The 15,733-nt window shown below is 45.1% G+C and overlaps 1 protein-coding gene across 5 annotated transcripts in view; it reads left to right on the top strand.

The window, feature by feature from the left end:
• The window catches only part of VPS13A (vacuolar protein sorting 13 homolog A), a 2,994,934-nt gene that overhangs the window by 749,615 nt on the left and 2,229,586 nt on the right, over nucleotides 1–15,733 (top strand). For all 5 annotated transcript variants that reach the window (XR_011280366.1, XR_011280367.1, XM_069625905.1 and 2 more), the window contains exon 21: nucleotides 7,012–7,144. Coding sequence is in view for 3 of the 5 variants with exons in the window: in XM_069625905.1 (XP_069482006.1) it covers nucleotides 7,012–7,144 (133 nt within the window). In the remaining 2 variants the exon portion in view is untranslated. The remainder of the gene's footprint in view (nucleotides 1–7,011; nucleotides 7,145–15,733) is intronic.

Genomic DNA, 15,733 nt, shown 5'->3' with positions numbered 1-15,733 from the left:
TGTCGGAATCGTCTCCTTATCCCTGCAGTGTCAATACTAAAAGTAAAAATGCTATACTGTAAAGCGTGTGCACATGAAAACAAGGAGTTTTCAATGCCATTAGTTCTGCAATACGAATTTCCGCTTACACGTGCGTTTAAAAATTGCTTACCTTCTGGAAGAATGTCTATCTAGTAAACACTGTGTGGGAACACTGCTGTGTAATTAATAAGGATGTTCCTTTGCCCTACCAAGAAAAACGCGTGTCAATTGCAGCTTTCCGATAATTTTCTTGCTCGTGTACTGATGTGAAAACAGGTTGAAACACACTTACTGCTATTCCGTTCAATAACGCGTGGTGAAGTGTTGGGGTCTGTGGGTTGGACAGCGTCTCTGCGTCTACAGCAACAGTTGTTGCCAAGGATAACTGGACGCTGAGACCCTCCAAAGGTTTATTTACTGCGACATCATCACGTGCACACATCATGGCGTCTAAACGGGTACCTGACACTTGATGGGGAATGTAATGTGTACTTACAGCGATTTTAAGCAGACCGCGTATGCATCGCCTTGGGTCATATTTGTGGGATTTAGCTGCAGAGTATATACCTAGTCAAGTGCTCTTGCCTATGTGCCAATTAGTGGATATGAAACATCTATTGTAACAAGTCAATAATTGTAATACCGATCAGCCGATCAGAGTCTATAATGCTTCCTGCTTACATCATGTTCGGGGATGCGAAAATATAGACCAAACAGAATCCTGTTATCCATAAATGTACACCCAACTTCCTGACGCATGGTGGCTTATCTATGGATTCATCTAATTACATGTTTAATGAGTGTAGATGTTAAAATAGACAAATGTAGTGTGCAATAAATGGCGTATCAGAAACTGTTGTTTGGATAATTTACCAAACAGAGGCTAGGCTAAGATGAGGGTAATGATGACCTATATTTGTATGCTAGTGTTAAAGTTGACGCCCCCCCCCATAATGGAGGTATATCTGGCACGTTCTTAGAAAATTGTTTGCCATACCAATGTAGCGTTGTTCTAAGGTTAATAGATGAAGGTCTGCTTTGAATGCGAGACATCGGTTCCTAGATGGAGAAATAACGGGCCTGTCTGGAAGTGATGTTTGCTATCCAGTAGCATTGCTACCTGGATATTCTAATGATGATGCTGTCCCATAAAAAAAAATTTAGGAAGTATTTATAAAGAGGTCAGTTCTCTCGTAAGAAGACTTGAAGATAATGGTGTTACAATGGTTGTTGCCTCATGGAACTGTCTACTTTAGACACACATTGACACATGCTTTGTGTCAATGGTGAGTGTACACATTTGATTACAATGGTCTATATAAGGTTACAGACAATGTAGCAAAGTAATCTAGGATGCAATATCTAAAGATGTCTGCTAGTTTGTGATAAGGCTAACAATGAGCTATGCTCATGCATATGCAAAGCTATAGTCTTTGCTTATTCACAAAAAGCAATGTAAGTCAAGTTCTTCATTGAGACCCGCTGGAGAGACAGTATCTAGTCTGTCGATCCAGAAGGCCTCGCTTTGTTTGAGTTTCTTTGTGAGATTTGTCTGAAGATCTCTGGTCCTAATCACTTCTAGTATCTGGAACCGGATTTGTGCAAGCTGATGCTTATGTTCCTAGAAATGTCTTGCAACCGGAGAGTGTCGGTTATGAGTTCTTATGTTCGACTTATGGTCATTCCATGGTATGCAAGCTTTATAGCTGGTTTGCCCCACGTACGTCAAGCCGCACAGGCATTTTATGGCATAGATGACATTCTGGGTTTCACAAGTTGCGTGGTCTTTTAATTTGACTTTTTCTCCAGTTCTGGAGTGGGTGATTATATCTCACTTGATTACATTATTGCAGCTGTTGCATGCAAGGCATGGATACATTCTGGGGATGCCTGCTTGGTTGTTTTCTTGTTTTGTTAGGTTGAGTCTTCACAAGTAAGTCCTTTAAGTTATGACTCCTTCTAAATGCAAAAATTGGTTTTGTAATGAATTGATTTAGCAATTTATTATAAGTGAGTAATGGCCAATGTTTCAGTACTGATTTTTTTAAATCTTGGTTGACTACATACTGTACTTACTCACAAATACGAGAGGAGCCTCGCTGTCTGTTGTCTGAATTCTCGGTGCTAGGAGAGCATTGCGATCTTTGAGGTTGATCTTAGATTTAGCTGTTGCTAGTTCCGCCTCATGGCATCCTCTTGCCTGAATATTGTTGAGCATTTTATCAGATTCAATTGCCCAGTCGTTCGTGGTGTTGACGATGCGCTTCACTCTGAGGAGTTGACTAAATGGGAGACTTTTCAGTGTTGATAGAAGATGAAAACTCATTCTATGCAAAGATTGTTTCCATCAGTGGGTTTGTGATAAATGTCTCAAACTAGGTGCTTTAGGTAGAATTTGCACATCAAGGGAGTGCAACCCAGGATTGCCAATTTCCGATGTAAATTGGATTCTTGTATCAATCAGGTGGAGGTATGTGAGAAAGGAGGCCAGAGTTTCAGCTGTCATTCCATATGAGAAAAATGTCATCAATATAGCGTCCCCAGTGCCTGATGTATTTATGCTATACTGGATGATGTAGAATATGGTCCTCTTGAAATTTTAACATGAATGTGTTGGCACACTTGGGGGCGTTTGTAGGAAGAATTTACCTTCAAATTCATAGTTGGAGTTTTGCGCAATCAGTTCTAGCATAATCATTATGAACTCTAGACGCTGCAACGTCCTCTTCCTTGAGCAAAATCCACTCCACAGCTTGTTGTCCCAAATCATGCGGTATTGATGTATACAAGCTGCATACATCAGTAGTTACCAGGATATCTCTCTGCTGAATTTCGATGCCATGCAGCCTGTTGAGAAAATGAGTTGTATCTTTGATGTAGGGGGGAAAGTTCTGAATGATAGGTTGGAGGATCTTGTCTATATATATATATATATATGCCCAAGGGTTGTAGTATCCAATTGTTGGCTGCCACAATTGGTCTTCCAGGTGGTCTATGTAATGATTTATGGATTTTAGGTAACCAATAGAAATGTGGCACCTTTGGATAATGCGTGGTCAAGAACATCTTAGTTTTTATCAGAGATCCACTTGTTGTCTTCTGCTATAGTGAGCATTGTTTCAATGGTTTGTTTTATTTCTTGTGTCTGATTACTTGTTAGAGGATTGTACATTCTTGTATCACTCAATTGTCTGTTACATTCTTTGTGGTAATCAGTCATGTTCATAATTACCAATGCTCTCTTTTATCCGCTGAGTGAATCACAATATCCCCATCTTCGTATAGGTTCCTGATCATTTCCATTTCATTTTTGTTTAAATTTCTATATTTCGGGGTTTTGAACGAAACTTTTCTCAGGTCTTTCGATACTGACTCGTGAAACACGTCTATAGTTCCGTGAGGAAAATGAGGTACAAAGGTACTTTTTGGGCGTAATTCCAAGAATTCTGTGTTGGGCTGTAGGTTGTCAATAATAGTATCTGCAAAGTAAGATTTTAGTTTATGTATACACTTGAATAGTTCCACTTTAGTATCAAATAATGTGGATGTATACCTGGATACGAAGTTCAAACCCTTATGTAGGATTAGTGTTTCAGAGGCGCTTTAAGCATGTTTTGATAGATTAATGACTAGGTCCTTCTTCTGGGATAGCCACTCTGGAAGCCTGATGCTTCTGGCCATTTTTCTCCCCCTCCTGGTTCTTTTCTTTGACTATTGTCTCTCGCTAAAAAAGGTTGCTGTCTTGGTGGTGTGGTGGATCTTGCTGCAGATTGCTGATCTTGGTTTTTATGTGCGTATGCCTCGTCTCTGTGCTAGGCTGATGCACAGTTCTATCCCCTGGAAGTTTTCCCGCTTGTGTGTCTGAGTCTACTCAGTCGTTTGAAATTTTACGTGGTGGACGACTTGGATTATTGTATCTATTCATCCACATGTACACTTCATCATTGTGGTAATCGTAGGTATCACGCTTGAATTTAACACATTTTCTTTGTCCTCAGTTCATCTTTGTAGCTTTCTAGTTTACTGTGACTAGCCTCCAGGGTTTTGGATAGCTTTTCCTTACTTAGCGTCTCTGTTAATTCTGTCTTAATGTCTTCGATCTCTGTTATTAATTGCAGTTCTTTTGATAATTCCTGAATACTTAAAAGAATCGGGTCCAAAGGGCGCTTAGTGAGAAGCAATCTCAATAATTCTTTATTTTCTTTGCTCAATGTGGGGCGCAGAGGGATGCAAAATCCTCTTGGTATTCTTTGTACCCGATGGTACTAGGGCAATGTGACGGCATGTAGCTTTCTATTAATTTCCTTGCGAATTAAGTATTCCAACTGTTTCTTTTCTTGGTTGGATCTGAGGGATGTAGTTTCAGACCCGAGTCTGTTATCAGATTTAGAATGGCCTCTGCTTCTTCGGATGAGAATCTGAGAGTCTCAGCATGTTTATTAGTAACGTTGGCGACATGTTATTTGCGTGCCACCACCTCGGTGTTGTATAGCAATTGGGTGTACAAGAACAGTTTTGAGAGGCGGGCACCGCTTCAATTTATACAACTTGGTATCTTCAAAACAAATTTTGTGGTGAAACTCAAGGCGTCATCCAATAAATGTGGCGTACACTTCGTCACAGCAAAACAGAATCGGCAAGGGTTGCTCAGTGAACCTCTCACTTAGCTTGGAGACGCCTTATGCGTAGTCAATACTACTTCGAAACAAAATCATCAATAGTTAATAGTTATGTCTAATTAGAAAATCAATAATCTTCAGATTATCCACTCTTTTCAGTAATCAAATTGGCTTTATTCAAAAGTCATCAGCATTCAGATAGGCCCAGTCCAATGCATTTCAGACTCTAGGTCCTTCTTCAGGGCAGGCTCTAAAATAAACAAACATGAGGTTATAAACCCCCCCCCTTCTCCTCATGTGATAAAAATTACAATTCGCTAAAAATCCTGCAGCAGTTGTTCCAGTAAGATGTTAACCTATGGTTTTCCTGCAAGTAAATTTGGTGGTTTTTAACTTTAAGCACTGCCATCTTCTGCGTACTGGTCCATAATATATTCACAGCATGTGAATCTATGAAAGATCCATTGCTGGAGAAGAACGTTTACCTGTAACTCCTGTTTTCCTGCATTGGTATCTTTCATAGATTCACATGCGTCCTCCTTCCACCCCATTAGGTAATACCACATACACCCTATGGGCATCCATCACCATGGGGTCAGAATCTGAGGGGAACAGGAAGGGACGGGTCTAGTCTAGGGCTACTCGAGGTCCCATTGGTGGAGACCAAAATTACCCATAACAACGGTGCTAGGCTACAACATGTAGGTTCTTCTTTCCTATGGCAAGGGGAATCAAAAGGTAACCGAGGGTTCCCAGGCTGACAATGCAGAATATTCACAGCATGTCAATCTATGAAAGATAGCAATGCTGGAGAACAGAAGTTATAGGTAAGAAACGTTCTAATTTCCTTGCACTCTTTGTTGTTTTGTTTTAGTGTGAGGGTCAGGATAGGATGTTTTGTACACGAGGATGGCTTTTCAGTTACTGACTTTCTGACATAGTCTAATCCGTAGATTTGATTTTTAGGTAAGGAAATTCCTCTTAGAGTAGGGAGAGCTGGGCAGTTTCCCAACCCATTTCTATTACAATAAATGTCTTTACTTGAGAATATGAATACCTTGTGTCTGACTCTCATTTCTGACACCTCAAACCCCAAAGTTATGTCTGGTGTGTAAGGGTGCTGAGCAGAGTTGACCCAGGCTGTGCTGTACCCATCGGAGGCAAAATAACTTCTGAAGGACAGCTGCGCTGGAGATTAGAAAATCATAGATAAGGAATTTGTGGGTGGAACATCCATCAGAAAGAACATTACCGGGAGGGAAGTAATTTGTTCTGTACCGTACTGAGACAGGATTGTTTTGATCACCAACAGCAGCCCTTATCACAGAAAACTGGCTTCCAAGTCTCCTCTGTCCCTTTTGTAGTTTCTTATGTCCTGGAGACACAACTTTCACACAATCCCTCCTCTAGAAGGGAGTCATGCCCATGCTACAAAGATGGCAATGGTGAAGTTACTCGATAGATATGTGCCCTTACTGTCATCTGCAGAGCTATTACTTTGGCTATGCCACATGCTTTCAGTAAGCATTCACTAGATGCGTGTTCCAGAATGGATGCACTTTTTGACCAGTAGTTGCTGCAAACGGCCCTAAAATGTCTTCTCTCTACTACATGATCTCGTCCAGGAGCCTGTAGGAAGATGGAACAGGATGTACCAGGAAGTACAAGTTACTATGTGGGTAACATTTTATTCTTGCTCACAGTTGGAAACAACATTATCCTTGTTGGTCTCTCGAACAGCCCTTGCTAGAGCCTACAAACAAAACTGCAGTACCCCCTTATTTGTTTCACTGTTTTCACACCGTGGAGTCTTCGATTATTTTGACTGTGGTTCATAACCTACTTTAAAAAGTCTGGTTCTCAATAAGCTCTCCATTGCAGATGGTGAGAACAACGCAAGAAATTAAGCCTGAATCTATCATGACATCCTCACAAGTCCGACCCATAATGCAAAACCTCCCAAGCATATTCATTTATGCCTGCCCTTAGTCTCCTACCCTTCATAAAACTTATAACCCACTCATTCTCAGAAGTCTGCAGATATCCCTTATCTCCCAGCAAGCTGAGCCTATTCCTACCCTCCTGCTGACATCTTTTGCTTAAAGCTCCCTTTAAACATCCAGTTGATAAACAAATTCTAAGATATTTGAAAACACCTTTTTATGCTTTATTTCAACTTGAATTAAAATTCTTCAACATGGCTTCCATATAAAAATGTTTTAAATGGAAAATAGCTTGCACATTCTGGTGTCATGCAAACAACTGTTTGTATTGGTGGCTGCTTAAATCCACATTCTGAGCGTTTTGAGAGCTTGGCCATACCTGTCCATTTTTCGCACTACATGAAACAGCTCTTTATTTACCTTTTCAGATGACAAGCAAAAGTCGTAAAAAGCTACCGCAGCTTAAAATCGGGAAAAACACCATTGAAGATATTATGTCCAGAGCCTATGAAAGTTTTGATATACAGCTCAGCAGCATGCAGCTTCTGTACAGCAAACAAAGTAAGTCTGCATATACAAACCCATTCCTGCTACATGACATTTCTGATTTCTCAATCAAACTGACATTTTTTTCATCTATGGCAAGGTAAGGTAATAGTTGTGGTGATCAACTGAAGACTTGTGATGTAAAACTGGCAGTATAGTTAATTTCTATTTTAATAGTAAAATTCTACAAGCCTATAGTATAGACCATATCTAAGTAATTTGGATTTGGTCACCTCCCTTCGAAACAGGTTAGCGTTTTAATTAGTATTTTTTAGCTCCTAGTTGAATGCTGCTCTCAAACAGGGTATACTCCAGTAAACCCAATTGAGTTGATTTTCTTAGTGTGCCCGCCGTATTAGGCAGGCATATTGGCACACATGATTTGAATAGCTTGTGACACTTTGCACAACTGCAGAGGATCTTTGGACTTTAATGGTAAAGCATTCTTTTTTCAGATCTTATGTTATGGGTTATAACCACATTTGTTCACTATCATGATTTAGTATTTTCCACTTGGTTACAATCTATACTGCTGAGTTATTCTGTCCTGTGGGATTTTCTCACTACCCTTGTACTCATTTGTAGCCTTCTCGACTTGTCCTGTTTTCAGCGTTATTAGTAAATAGGACTAACAGCATTTGAGGAGATTTAGAATGTAAAAACATAATGGTTTAAATCATGTGATAATCATGTGTAGGTGTTCTGCATTGGATGGTCATGTCTTGCTGCCCAAACTTACAGGCCTAAGGTTGGTGAAAGCATGTATCATGGGCTAGGGTGCTGTTCCTTTCAGGTAAAGCCGGCAGCCGAGGGTATTAATGCATGAAGCAGTTTATATTTTGACATTGTACTTCTTGTTGGCAGTGGAGTGGAGTGGGTTCATGGCAAGTAAGATGAATGAAAATATGTGCATATCTCGTTCTGCTTCTTACTGCCCCAGTGTATCATGAGTACCTCTTTAAAATGTAAAAGGACTACCCTTAAATGGAACACTGGAATTCCAATAACAAACACCGAAACTTGAAAATTGTCACCAGGGCAAGAGTTGCATGCATTCTTATCTTCACCTATGAACCAAGTGGCTTCATAATGTTTAAACTAAACTCTTGACCTCTGGGTCCTGTAAAGTCGATTGGGCATTGAGTGGTGAACATTAAACTAGTCATTAACATCTACCAACATGAACCACTCATGATTCAGGTTAATCATAAGAAAGTTTCAGCTATGACTGACTACCGCAGGGCAACAACTGATAACCTGCCCTACACTCCGTTCCCTTCCTGCATTTGCCCTTTTATTCTCTCCATAATCTTGCCCATTAAAAAGTCAAGGCGCTTTCTAAATTCAGCACCATGATTCACCATCAAGCATGCATCCAGTATCCATGGTGGATCATTACATTGATTCGCCAGGAACTACTATGGCTGACCCCTTACTCCCAGAGGGTTTCAAAATTGTAGTTAATAGTAGGCTCAATATAAGCAGTGGTGGAGCAGATGCTATATTTCCTACTGTATTTGTGACTACCAACATCTCCACTGTGGCCACAATCTCCTTTGAGAGCTTGACCATTCCACTGTTTGATGCCACACTTTTCCCAAAAAACTGCCCATTTATATCGCTGTATTAAATCACTGTCCTATAAGTGTCAGGGTTCAAGGGTTGAAAAGAAGAGGCCTGTGGCAGTGTCAAACAGTATAACAAACATGGTGGTTTCCACGCAAATGTGCCAGCTGGACTTAAAGTCCCAGGCTCCCATGCACCAGGATGTCTGCACCGACGCCCGTGGCACTCAAGCTACAAGCTAAAAGGCCTTTTATAGATAGTATTGGACTCTTCTCTGGACAACAGTCCTGAGGGCTTCAGTTTGGCCTTCTAAAATTCCTGGTATGTCCTTGGCTTTTTCTATTTTCAGGACTTTGCACCTGTCCATACCCTCCTTCCATGTTAACCGGTCTCTGAGATTTTCCCGTATTGACACTGCATGTTTTCTCATGATTGCTGCTGTATTGCCCATCGGATTTGGTGTTCTAGAACTTGTTCACTTTTGGATATTTTCTCTGCCTTCCCTTTGTAGGGATACTTGTAATGGATTATTTCCTCATCTATGATATCCATCTCCCAGCGCAGCTGCTCTTCTGAAACCTTTCCACCACCAGGGAGCACCGCTCGCGTCTGCTCTGTTCAACGCCTCTGTGCCCTGCCCCAAACATGACGATGGGGCCAGTATATATTTAGGTGGTGCACCTCGGGACCTTTGTTCCTTTTTTTGTGCACTCTGCTGGCTGGCGGAGCACTGCTTATTTATACGTTTTGTCAGTTCCACATCATGCTGATTCCCACGAAGACCTGGTTTAAATCTTGCATCGACTACAGGCACTAGATTACAATTTTTGAATCCAACAGAATTTGTTTATACTGTCTGGGGAAGGTCACGAAATGCAAGCTTGTGGGTTGTCCCAGTCGATGCACTCTTAGGCTGTTTGGGAGCTTGCTGCGGAGGTATTCACCTTTTTCCACAAGGCACGGAAATTGTACAGAAGAACGTTCCATGATCCACAAGGCTAAGAAGAAGAAACATTGCAAGAGATTCCCACCCCCTACCCCCCGGCCTCTCCGCTGGCAGTTCCTCAAAAAGTAATTCTTTTGCATCATTAATTAATCTTTTATTTTACGCTTAATACCAGAGACCAGTTTCTAAGCGCATGACCAGAATTCAAACCTGTGTTGCTCTGCGTCGTCTTGTTTCCAAGAGCCTCCAACAGCTTCAGTGCCGGGGGCACAATCAGAGTCCACCATGCTCAGATGAGTGGGCAGAGACCCTGGTAAGGATCTATGGGTGTGCGCTTTCGGACTCGACGACGACTCCTATGTGCGAAGACCCACCATTACGCCGCACCACACAGTCTACTGATGTTGGTCCTCCGGCACGTGCTCAGTCTTCTACAGCTCCATTGCGCCAACCAGCACTGATGTTGCCGAGTCTCCTCGCGAGTACCCTCCTCTTCCTGGGAGATCATTCATGTCAAGGATGGAGGATATCTTTGATGAGAGTGATCTTAACCCTTTTGTGTTTGAACTCTTATACCCTAGGGAAATCAGGGATTCCCCAAAGAAATTTTATGTAGAATATGGCGCTTTCACAAACCTTCCAACTAATTTGCAGGAGGAATATAGACTGGACACATCCCCAGAACTGGATATGCTACCCGCACTGACTTCAGGAAAGCCTCATGCTTCTTTCCAAAACACCTGATGGCAAAGGCGGTAAAAAGCGTATGGTTGTCAGCTCCTTCCAGGCCAAAGGCCCAATTTGAATTGATGGACATTCTTGACAAAGGTCTGCAAAGATAAACCCTATTGCCATGGAATTCGGCAGCGGTGAGCCCAGTGCTTGAGTTGTGGACTAAAGACCACAGCAGGCTAACTGTAGACTAGGATCTGGCAGAGAAGCACAGGTCGGCTTCATCGGACCCAGCTTCTCTCTCCATGCATGCCCCCCCTGAGAGCCTGGTGGTTCAGCCTACCGCAGTGAGCCTGGAGACATCCTCCTTCCTTTCCTTATCCCCTGAAAGAGAGAGTCAGAGGATAGATGCTTGGGGTAGGAAGGATTTTGGCTTTGGCAGTTGGGCACACGACCATAAACGCTTCCTGTGCCCTGGCTTAGTTCTCTTTCGTCCTCTGTTCAACAGTCTCTGACACCGTTGAGTACCTGCCTTTGGGTGAGGTGAGAGAGGGCTTTGAGGCAGTGGTTGATGATGGCAGGGAAGCATCATGCCAGATCTTCAAGTTCAGTCGTGTCACAACTGACTGTATATGCATGCTATGGCAGCAGGAATAGTTTTGAGGAGTAATCTTGGGCGAGGACCTCGGCGTTCGCAACAGATGTTCCATCAAAACTCCTGGATATGACATTTGATGACGACAAATTGGTTTGGCAAAGGCTGATGAATCCATCCATAAGTTCCAGGGTGATAGCCAAATTCCTGGGTCTGGCAGTACAGCAACAGGATCCCACTGCCCCCATGGGTGGAGGTGGGGGATTTTGGCCCTTCCCAAATTATGCTACAAGGGCAGGGAACAAATGCAATGCCGCCCAACAAGGGGGGAGTGGCTGAGGTGCTCCAAGAGAATGCTTGACATCCTCAAATGTGCCCTCAGTAGCCCTAGGTGCAAAGCCCTTGCCATGGAGACTTCTCCCTATTATCCCCTTGTGAGGGAGAATGTCCCTGTTTGCAGTGGAATGGTGCCACACCACATCCGAGGCCTGTGCTATAAAGGTCGTAAACCAAGGTTATTGCTTCCACTTTGCTCAACACCCTTCAGATGTTCCTCCTCCGGCCAGTATTTGCCCCCAGACCTTCTCCTGTTGGAGGTGGTCTGTCAGCTTCTGGTGGAGGGCGCTATAGAATTTTGCCCCTCTCGGAACGGGGCAGGGGTTGGTCCATTTTCTGTTGACAAATGTGGGGCTTTCATCCCATTCTGGATATGCAGCTCTTGAACTTGTGCCTGCTCAAGGACAATTTCAAGATGGCGGTGTGCCAGCTGTGTGTGTGTGTGGTGGTTGCTGGTGGGGAAGGACTCCTCTGTTGGACTCCCTCAATGAACTTTTGTTCTGATCTTTGACTGATTTGGTTCAACGCTCTCTACGAAGTCCTGAGGTCCACGTTGTTCGGAAGTCCTCTTTCTATTGCGCCTTATTCACCCTATAATAACACCGCGCATGCACAGAGCGCTGCACGGTGTGCCAGCTGTGTGTTTGGTGTTCGGTGGAGACGTGACTGTGGCGGCCCCTCTTTCACTTCTTGGATTGCTTGATGCAGATTGCTTACCCACGCGCTATGGGAACTTGAATTACCCTTCTGACTGTTCTCTCCTTTGAATACGCGGTAAGGCAATTGCGCCTCAGTGACTTTTTGGAACTACGTGGTGCCTCACTACGAGGTGCTCACCATCCTAGACCTTCTCGTCTATGCTGTGGGAGTGGTCCATGCTTTCTAAACTGCTTTGGGATAAGTTTGTGAAAAGAGCCAAGCCACTCACAAGGCCCACCTTGTTGTTAGACGTAGCCCTGAATCGTCTTCTCGGACTACAACGGCTGTGTTCCACACTTAGAGTTACACCTGTATGCTTTCGTAAGTATATTACTTTGTGGGGTGACTGCGGGCTTTGGAGCCTTTGAGCCCCAGTAGGCTGATGTCTATCAGTTAGACTCTTGTCATACCGAACACTGTCAGCCTTATTGAGGTGTGGGTGCCTGACGGTCTTGGCACCCCTGAGTTTGTTGATGCAGCAATTCAGGTCCACTTTACCTTGGCTCTAGCCCAAGGGGTAACTGTTGGCCGTGGCACCTTTGAACCGCCCCCTGGGCCGTGGAGTCTTGGTCAGGTACCTATTGCCTTGGAAATCGTCTTTGGGTGAAGTAGGGGTGATTGCTGCTGTATGAGTACCTGAACTTGCACCTGCAGGGGACATTGATTTACTTTTGTACTAGCCATAGGGGGTGACTGCGGGCTTTGAAGCCTTTGAACCCCATTGGGGCTGTGGTCTGCTTGCCAGGTGCCTGTTTATTCATGAATTGTCTAACTGGGTGAAGAAGGAGCGACAGTTGCTATTTGAGCCCTTGAATTCGCACCTGCAGACGATCCTGTTTGACATACTTTTGTACTAGCCATAGGGGATGATTGTGGGCTTTGGAACCTTTGAATCTCACTACTCTTAGATATACAGGTCAGGACGTCAATCCTTGACTTTTTGGACCACTGACTGGAGGGGAGTGTGCGGGCCTTGTAGATCTTTTGATTTTTATCACCACTCTACCCTCCAAGCCCCGTGAATGTTCCTTTCTATAGTGTAGATTAGTCTTGTATACGGTTCCAGTGTGCCGGAGTGTGGGCAAACCTGGGTGAAGGGGCGGCAGTGCTTATATTTAGTGGAGGGGGTTTTTGAGCAGTTTCATACCCTACTCTATACTAGTGCTAAGCGGCCTTTGTAGCTCATTCTTGGGTCCTTACGTCTCAATAGGGCCCTACGATTCGGTCAGCCCCACATTCTTGCTAATTGATTCTAATTACACACTTAATTCTATCTTTTTTTATTTGTTTATTTATAATTCAACACACAGGAGAGCTTATACATTGACATTGCTTATAGCTTCTCAGAACATATAAGGCACAACATCCCCTCCACCCGCCCCATGTGATCCTCAGTGGGCATTGTTCTCGGGCCTCATTCGGCCTGGTCCGGCGGCGGTGACGGATCATCCATAGAATGAAGGGCTCTCGCAATCAGGCTTGGCTTATATGTCAGGGCCGGATAGTTCTGATCATAGTCCAGCACCGGTGCCCAGGTGTCCATAAATAGGTTAAGCAATCCTGCTTTAGCAGCCGTAACCTTTTCGGCTATCAGAATGTCCCAGAGTTTTACCCAGCAGAGGGTCATCAAGGGCCCTACCGCGGATTTCCAAGTGCGGGCCACCGTGATTTTGGCTGCCAGCAAAAATTGGGATACTAACATTGCTCTCCTCCCTGTTCTCGGGTATGAGTCTGGCAGCGGGTTCCCTAGGAGGACTTGCTCGGGCGTTAGCGGAATGGTCGCCTGGGTGACGTCCTTTTATAGTGGCTAGGCAGTGGGTCTAGAACTCCTTTACTCTGGGGCAGGTCCACCACATATGCAAGTAGGATCTTGGGAGGCCGCAGAGACGCCACCAGTGAGGGTCCAGGGCCTGTTGGAAGTGATGGAGCCGCAGGGGGGGGGGGGGGTAATACCAGCGCATAAGCAGTTTGTAGGCGCACTCCCGGTTAGTGAAGCAGCGGGATGCTGTGCGCATTGTGGTCCAGATGTCCACCCATGTGTGGTCTTCTATAGCGTAACCAAGGTCCATCTCCCATTGAGACATATAGGAGGGCTTGGCATGAAAGGGATCTTCTTGCAGCAGTTTATAGAGGGCCGAGATCTTTCCCCGGGCCGGCAGGTCATTCACTGTTAGCTCTAGTGGGGTAAGGGGTCTTGTGGCCGCCGCTCGGGCCTGGGTGTGGGAGCACCAGTGCCTGAGTTGAGCGTAGGTATATCTATCTGTCTCCGCTAGCTGGAATGTCATTTTTACAGTGTTCGAAGGTTAGAGGGGAGTTCCCCTCAAAGAGCTGCCCCAGCGTTTCCAGGCCTCCCACCACCCAGTTCCTAAAGTTCCTCGGAATGGCTCCTGGGGAAAAGGCTGGGTTGAGGAAGATTGGAGAGAGTGCGCTCAGGTCTCCTGGAATGCCACGATGTCTGCGGGCCCACTGCCAAGCCTTTATTGATTGTTTCGTGGCCGTCCGTACTCCCGGCCAGCTTCGGCGTAAGGCGGTGGGAAGAAAAGTGAGGAAGCGTAGGGGGAGAGGGAGGCAGGATTGTTCAATCTCCACCCATTTCGGCCGCCCTGCGGCGAGTCCCCATGCTTGGAGGTGGGCCAGCTGTGCTGCTATTTGGTATTTGTATATATAGTCCCCCTAGTCTCGTGCTGGCCGTCATCGATCTTTGCGGGATCCATGCTTTCTTCCCCTTCCAGATGAAGTCCACCATCTTCCTTTGGAGCTGCTGTAGGGGGGGGGGGGGGGGGCGCGGGATTAAGGTTGGGAGGGACGCGCAGGCATAAAGAAAGCGGGGGAGAAGGTTCATTTTACATGTCATGTTGCGGCCCAGCAGAGAGATTTCCTGCGACTGCCAGCGAGCCAGGTCCTTTTCCAATTCCTCAGAGTGACAGAAAGTTAGCCTGGTAGACTTTTGTTGGGTGAGGTATGGGATCGATTGGGTGCTCCATTGAAACGGGCTTTGCTTCTCTAAGGCCTCTCGTTCGGCTGGGGTCAGACCCACTCTGAGCGCCGCTGACTTTTGGAAGTTAATGGCGAATCCTGACACTCTCCCGATGTCGTGGATTTCAGTCAGGGCCGTTCTCATGGACCCTTCGATGTTTCTGATGGTTAACAGAACGTCGTCTGCGTAGAGGGCAACTTTATGTTGCGCGGAGCCGATTTTCGGGCCACTGATCCGGGGGTTTTTGCAAACTCGCTGCGCTATCGGCTCCATGGCCAGAGCAAAGAGCAGCGGGGATAATGGGCATCCTTGTCTCGTCCCGCATGTGAGAGGGATTGGGTCCGATAAGCGGCCGTTGATTCTCAGCATGGTCCTAGGGGCCTGGTAGTTCGCGAGGATCATCTTCCTGAAGGTCGGGCCAGAGCTGAAAGCCTCTAGTGTGAGGCGCAGATAGGACCAGTCCACCTTGTCGAAAGCTTTGGTTGCATCTAGCGCCAATAGGGCCAGTTGTTGGGAGTCCCGATTGGCGTTCTCTATTGGGTCCAGTGCCCTGCGGATGTTGCCTTTTGTTGACCTGTGATTTATAAACCCTGTTTGATCCGGGTCTATGATGCTCGGGAGGATAGGTGCGAGGCGATTGGCTAGGATCTTGGAGTATATATTGGCATCCAAGTTTAACAGAGATGGGTCTATACAAACTGTTTTCTTGGGGATCCTTTCCAGGCTTGAGGATGAGGACTGTGATGGACTCCTGCATCGTAGGGGTGACCGTTCCCGTGGCTGCGAATGAGTTGTAGAGGCAGGCCAGGGGGC

This window comes from Ambystoma mexicanum, chromosome 6p (assembly GCF_040938575.1).
Source record: "Ambystoma mexicanum isolate Mex_15411 chromosome 6p, UKY_AmexF1_1, whole genome shotgun sequence".
Lineage (NCBI taxonomy): Eukaryota > Metazoa > Chordata > Amphibia > Caudata > Ambystomatidae > Ambystoma > Ambystoma mexicanum.
Note: the sequence above shows the minus strand (reverse complement) of the source record. Positions and strands in the feature narration are given on the sequence as shown.